At 69.2% G+C, this 7103-nt stretch overlaps 1 protein-coding gene across 1 annotated transcript; it reads left to right on the forward strand.

The window, feature by feature from the left end:
- Nucleotides 1-607: 607 nt before the first annotated feature.
- On the forward strand, nucleotides 608-4170 carry NKX1-1 (NK1 homeobox 1). Its single transcript, XM_023636888.2, has 2 exons — nucleotides 608-1061; nucleotides 3182-4170. Exons 1-2 carry the CDS (start codon nucleotides 608-610, stop codon nucleotides 4036-4038), a joined length of 1311 nt encoding a protein of 436 aa, XP_023492656.1. The 3' UTR covers nucleotides 4039-4170.
- The last annotated feature ends 2933 nt before the right edge of the window (nucleotides 4171-7103 follow it).

Consider the following 7103-nt stretch of genomic DNA (forward strand, 5'->3'; position numbering starts at 1 on the left):
GCGCCAGGATGTCCCAGCCAACTCCTGGCGCTCGCCCTCCCGCGCGCCCCGGCGCCTCCCCGGGCCCCTCGGCCGATTGATCCCGCAATTATTTAAAAGCCGGGCTGTCTCCTCCCCCTTCGCCCAGGAGGCAGGCACGCCGTTTCCGGATGAGCAGAGGCGCAGCGACACGCCGCTGACCGCGACTGTCACCCGCGGGCCGCACGCTGCCTCCGGGCTGCGCGTCTGTCGGTCGGGCCCGGGGCTCCGTCCGTGTGTCCCGCGCGGGGCCCGCCTCCTTCACCCGGGACCGTTCGCAGCCAATTAGGCGCGCGCGCTAACGAGGGCGGCGGAGCCCCGCGGCCGCCTGCGGGCGCACGTGTGTGCGGCGTGTGGGCGCGTGGGCGCCGCCGGCAGGGTCGCCATAAATGCGCGGGCCGGGCGCGGCGGGCGCCTGAGGCGGCGGCGGAGGCAGCGCCAGGCAGCACCGGCCAAGCGCAGGGCGCGGCACGGAGAGCGAGCGGAGCGGCGGCCGTCTGCGCGAGACCGTGCGGCGGCTCCCGGGCCGCCGGGGATGGGAGACCAGTAGCCGGCGGGGCCCGAGCGGCCGGAGCGGCGGGACGCCGGCATGAGCGCGAGCGGCCCGGTGGCTCCCGGGGACGGCCCCGCGCTGCCGCCGCCGCCGCCCGGGCCCGGTCCGGGGCCCGCACCGCCTGCGCCCGCCGCCGCCGCCCGGGACGCCATGGACGGGCGCGCCGAGCTGCCCGCCTTTCCCCGGGCCGGAGCCCCGCCGCTCGCCGCCAGCGACACAGTGCCCGCGGCGCCCGAGGGGGCTGGTGCGGCCCGGCCGGGCCCACCGCCGCGCCCCACCTCTTTCTCGGTGCTGGACATCCTGGACCCCAACAAGTTCAACAGCAGAAGACGCCGCTGTGTGCTGCTGGGCCCCGTGGCGCCCGCCGCGTGCGCCCCGTGCGCCCCGGCCCCTGCCGCCCCAGGACGCCCGCCGCGCGCGGAAGAGCTGGAGCGCCGCGCCCTCGCCGCCGCCGGAGGAGCTGGAGCCGCCACCGGAGCTGAGCCGCCGCGTGAGTAGGACGCGGCCGGCTCCGGGTCGCAGGGGCAGGGGACGGGCCGTGTCTGCGCGTTTACGCCCCGGGGACCCCTGGGCGAGCCTGGCCAGCCGGGCGCCAAGGCTCGGTGGAAAGTTCGCAGCGCGCGGGGCCGGCACCGGCCCGCCCGCGGCCTCCGTCTGACCCGGACTCCGGGGCCGCACCGCCACACGCCTCCCAGGATGGCTCCGCCGGGCCGGGCCCAGGGCTGCGGGGCTGCAGAGCCGGCCCAGGTTTCCCCACAGCGCGTTTCCGGCCTTGGAGGGTAGTCGGTGCCGAGGAGGGGACGTGCGCGGTGGCTGGCCGGTGACTTCCCCACCCCCACGCGACCAACCGAGGCCTTCTTCTCTCCTTCCTCCTTTTTTATTTATTTATTTTTTGGACAAATCAGACTAATTGTGACAAAACGCTGGTTATCTCTGGAAAAACAATTAAATCCCTTCGATTACAGTTAAGGGGAAATGTGCTTAGCCGCGGAAAGCGGCCGGTAATGGGGCGGCCCGCGCCCCCGGCCGGGTCGATATCCCATTACGGCAGCATGCATATCTCTTTCAAGCACCTTGCAAACTCCCCCCGAACATCTAAATTATAGGGTCAAAATTCGGATAATTACTCGATTAAAACCTATTACACTTATTAGGGGCCGCTATTGATCGAGAATTGCATTCGACCGGCTCCTGATTGCTTTTGGTGCCCCCTCCCCCGGCCTTTCCTCCCTCCAACTTCCCAGCCCCTCCGAGGCGCAGGGACAGAAGCCAGGGCTGGGGCAGGGCTGGGCCGCTGTCTCGGGGCAAGGCAGCCTTGGGCACCTGAGCTCGGTTTCCTCCAGGAAGCGGCAGGAGCAAATCCCGGCTGGCTCGGGGGAAACCCTTCCCACTTTTGGCCCGTCCGGGTTCCGAGTGTCTCCTCTCCAAGCCTCCACCCGCATGGAGCGCTGCCCGAGGCGGAAGGCCCAGTCTCCTGCTGACTTAAGGAGGGTCAGGCCTCCTCTCTCCTCAGCCCACCCTGGACAGGGCAGGGGCTGGGAGGCACGGTGGTCTCGGGGTCCCCTGGAGGACAGCCCCTGCTCCTGCTAAGGGATGTGGGTGGGAGGCCAGGACACCTGTCCTGCTCGCCGCCTCCATGCCACCTCTGTGGTTGCCGTGGAGGAATCTATCAGGACTGAATTTGTTTATTCCCTGGGTTCTCGGTGCCAACCTGACCCTACAGCGGGGACTTGGTCCCCGACTGGGTGAAACTGTGTAGGACACCTGCCCTGGCTTCTCCCTTGGTTGTGTGACCACTTGTGGGGGAGGAGGACCCACAGATGCCCCCAGGCCCTGCGCAAGACAGATGCTTTCTTCCAAATTTCTGAGACTCAAAATGTAGCACCAAGGGGCCTCTGCTTGGAGGGCAGGGCTGCAGCTCAGACTCTGCCACGGGACTTCCACCCAGGCTCAGCACTGCTCCAAACCCCTCCTGCTCAGGCCGGGACCCCATCGCCAGGACAAGCCCAGACCTGCTGGGGCCTCAACAGAGGGGCCGAGGGCGGCCACGTTCCAGGACCCGGAGGCCTGAGGGAGTGATGGGGCCAGGGTGGCCGATTTTGGTCCCCAGAAGTCTGCTCCCCCGTGCCGGCTCCAACCCCACCGCAGGTCTCTGGCCCAGCCCACTCTTAAATGCCCCGTAATTGGCTGACCCGGCGCCTTGCCATAATTGGAGGGTAATATACGCCCAAATAAATTAAATGGCCGTTAACTAGTTTGTACGTTACACAAAATGAGTTTAATTAAGTTTGTATCTGCCCCGCGGATCGATCGGAGATTTCCCTCCGCTGTGAACCCGCGGCACCGGCCGGCCCGCTCGCCGAAGGCGCGGCCCGGGGACGAGGGAGGAGAGGCCTCTGAAGAGAAGAAAACGGAGGGACGGGCGGGCGGGTGCGCGGGAACGAAGCGAAGAGGGCGGGCAAACGAAAGAGCCGAGCACAGAAAGAGGAGGGAAGTGAGCGAAGAGAAGCGACAAGCGGGACGGGGAGCCATTTCGGGGGAGCGGGAACGCTGGAGGGGACGGGCGAGCGCCAGCGCAGGGCGCGTCCTAACTGTGCCGTGCCCCCGCAGACGCCGGCGACCCCGACCCGGCGGACGAGGCCGAGGCCAACGGCTACAGCAGCGGCCGCAGCCCGAGCGCAGACAGCGGGGACGAGGCACCCGACGACGACGACGAGGACCCGGCGCCCGAGGCGGGGGCGGCGCGCGGCGCGGAGGAGGCGCGGGGAGGCGGCGGCGGCCTCGGGGCCCGCGGGTCGGGCTGTGCGGACGCGGCCGAGGCCGAGGCGACCCCCGGCGCCGTGGACGAGACCGCGGCCACCGGCCCCCGCGGGAACTCGCCCGGAGCCCCGGGCCCGCCGGGGGCCTCGGCGGCGGCGGGGGTCGCGGGGACCACCCCGCAGGGCGCGGCGGCGGCGACGAAGCCCAAACGGAAGCGCACGGGCTCCGACTCCAAGTCCGGGAAGCCGAGGCGCGCGCGCACCGCCTTCACCTACGAGCAGCTCGTGGCGCTGGAGAACAAGTTCAAGGCGACGCGCTACCTGTCGGTCTGCGAGCGCCTCAACCTGGCGCTGTCGCTGAGCCTCACCGAGACGCAGGTGAAGATCTGGTTCCAGAACCGCCGCACCAAGTGGAAGAAGCAGAACCCAGGCGCCGACACCAGCGCGCCGACCGGCGGCGGCGGGGGGCCGGGCCCGGGCGCGGGGCCGGGCGCGGGGCTGCCCGGCGGCCTCAGCCCGCTCAGCCCGTCGCCGCCCATGGGCGCGCCGCTGGCCATGCACGGCCCGGCCGCGTACCCGGCGCACGGCCCCGGCGGCCTGGTGTGCGCGGCGCAGCTGCCCTTCCTGTCGAGCCCGGCGGTGCTGTCGCCCTTCGTGCTGGGCTCGCAGACCTACGGCGCGCCCGCCTTCTACGCGCCGCACCTCTGAGCGCGGCCGGCGAGGACTCGTGCGCGGCCGGTCGCTACAGGAGTTTTAAATTTATAATCGACTGTCCGCATTGGGCGGCTTGGCCCGCTCGGAAGCACTTTGCTGAACTTCCCTCAATCAATAAACCGCAGGAGGCCGCGCCCGCGTCCCTCAGGCTCCCGCGCCACCCGCGCCCTTTGGTGGGGATGTCGGCGCGGCCGAGGCGCCCCCGGGTGTTGGCCCCGGCGCGGGGCTCGGGCCCCGGCGTCCCCGCCGCCCGGGGTCCCTCGACGAACTCGCCTGGTCCGATGGCACTTGGTCCCCCCATGCGCTCGGGGTGGTCGCAGGGCACCCGCCAGCGGGCTGAGGCTCCGTCCGAGAGTCTTGGTCCCCGTGCCGCCGCCTCCCCTGACCCCCAGCCCCGTGGCCTCGGGGACGTCCCCTTACTCGCTCCTTGTGGCCTCAGGAGGCTCCTTGGGGGCGCGGAGCCCAGCGGGACGGAGCCGGGCGCGGGATCGGGGCTGAGGCACCGCTCTGGCCGGCGGCGACCCCCTCCACCGCCGTCCACTCCCCCTGAGTCCGGGCGGGGGTCGCTCCGCTCGCGTTGGGCGCGTCCACCCGGCAGCTCCTGCCGCTTTCCGGGCGGGAAACCGGGACTGGCGGGCTGAGCGACCTGCCCGAGGGTGCCTGAGTCCGGCCCGCGGGAGCCCTGTGTCCGGCCCGGCGCGGCCCCCGTTCCTCGAACGAGCCGGGTCGTGTCTGGGCGCGGCTCCCGGAGCGACAGGCGGCGGCGCGATGGCCGAGATGACAAGGCCCCGGGGGGTGGGGTGGGGAGGCGGCTCGCAGGGGGCGCTGGCCTCGGCCAGCCGATTGCTCGGAGGGACGGTCCCCGCGAGTCACCTGCCACCAAGCGCTGCGGCCGGGCTGGAAGGAGACGACCCCAGTGGTGGGTGGCTGGCATGGAAGACAGTGCCCCACGTGGGCTTGTCTTGCTGGCTAGAAAGTTCAAAGGGGCAGCTCCGGGCCATCTGCGGGGGTGTGTGGGGGGGGCAGAGGCAGGTGCGACCACCCTGTCCCCTGCTGCAGCCCCCACTGCCTGGGCCGCTGGCCTCCCTCAGGCCCGGTGTCATCTGGTGTCACCGGGTTCCTCCCGTCAGTGTGGCACGGGCACTGCCAGAAATTCCCCCATAAGTAGCCCGTCCGCGTTGTGAGCACCAGGGCCACACTCTCCCGGCCTGGGCAGCCACACTCTCGCTGAGTCTAAGGGGGGGGCAGGTGGGTGGGGACACCTTGGTCTCAGCGCTGAGGCCTGGGCCTCCAGGGTGTAGGCAATTGACAGAGGAGCCCCAGAAGACTCCAGAAGTTTCCAGAAGCCTCTTGGCGTCAAATCAAATCATCAGCATCACTGTGGACTTAGCTGGAGGTGGGGGCAAGGGGCTGCCAAGCAAGAAGCCCCAGCCTCCACTTCCAGGAGCTGGGGGGCGGGGAGAGACCTGCAGAGCGCGGGCGGTTGGGATCTCGAAGGAGCCTGTCTGTCTCCCGATCTCGGCCTCGCCTAAGCCCACCTTGCTGAGCTCAACTGGGCGGGCTGGGACAATCCGAGGGCTTCCCAGCCCTAGGAGGGAGAGAACAGGGGAGACCAGGTACTGATACACCCACCAGGGCCTCCCACACTCCCACACCCTTTCCTGCCCCATCAGCATCCTCCAGGGGGAGGCCGTGAGGGGGAGGAAGAGGGAGGGAGGGGCAGCCCCTTCAGACACAGGCCAGCTCAGCTCCCCCCTCTCCCCACCCCAGTCCTGCCCTGACTGACAAGGCCACACAGACGGTGTCTTCTAGGGCCCTCAGAAACAGCGGCCACACCTGGACCCTCCAACATCAACCCTGGCTACAGGACAGGGTGGCGGGAGGGGAAGTGAAGCCAGGATGCTGGAGAAGCACCCCCCCCACGCACTCTACTCCACCTCGGGGCTCCCTCGACTCAGCTGGAGCTGGAGCCACACGCAGGGCACTCAGGGCCACTCTGGGCATCTGTGCAGGCCCTGCTGTGGGAGGGGCTCTGCGCCCTGGCTCTCCTCTGGGTCCCTCCAGTCTCTTTCGTGCACACCTACTGTGCGCCGGCCACTTTCAGGATAGACTTGGGTCGGGCCATCTGAGCCTCCCAGCACACTGTGGCATTCGTGCTGTGGTTATCTGCGCATTACATGAGGGGAAACTGAGGCCTGGAGGTTGTAGGGCTTGCTGCGAGCAGCCCCTGCCCTGGCCCAACCTCGGTGCCCTGCTCCCTCCTGGAGGAGCCCGGTCGGCCCAGCCCAGCTTGCGCTCCGTCAGGTGCTCAGGATCCGCCGGAGCTTGAGGGTGCAGGCTCCTCTGGCTGCTTCCTGGGGCCCTCAGGCTGGCCCCACCACCCCTGCTCCCACTAGGCTTGGGGGACCCCTGCCTGCCCAGTTCTCAGCCTGGGGTCCCTGTGTCCAACTCAGGGTCCCAGCTCCCTGGACCTGAGCTGGAGGCAGAGGTGAGCGGGGTCCTTGCTGGCCCCTTGTTCCTACCCCACCGCCAGCGTCCCACTTTGGTGTCAGTGCCATGAGGGGCTGTCAGTCTCAGGATCTGAGTGCACTGCGGGATGGCTCCTCCCCAAGCTCCCAGGGCCAGTCCTGGCCCCAGACAATCCCAGAATTGCACCCATGCAGTTTCCATCATGTGGAAGAGCCTTCTCTCTCTAAGCAGGGCATAGCCCGTGCAAGTGTGAGGCCCCAAAGGCCTCCCCGGGGAGACGCCCCTCCCCACACTGCCCCCCAGTCTCGCGCCCAGGCACCACTGACCCCAGAGGCAGAGCTCCCCCTGAGCCCCCTCCCCTCCCTCCGTGTCCAGCCTATGGCTGGCACTCCGTGGTCCCTTCTATGTGCTAGGGTTGGCTTTGGCTGCACGAAAGAGAAAATCGGAATGAAGAGAAGTTGAAAGGAGATTGTTCATTTTCTCTCGTGTGAGGGAATTCTGGCCATTGGCAGCCCTGGGCAGCTATGACACCTTCATGGAATCCTTGGAGACCAGCTCCATCCAGCTCTCTGCTACACCATCCCTAGGCC

This window comes from Equus caballus, chromosome 3 (assembly GCF_041296265.1).
Source record: "Equus caballus isolate H_3958 breed thoroughbred chromosome 3, TB-T2T, whole genome shotgun sequence".
Taxonomy (NCBI): domain Eukaryota; kingdom Metazoa; phylum Chordata; class Mammalia; order Perissodactyla; family Equidae; genus Equus; species Equus caballus.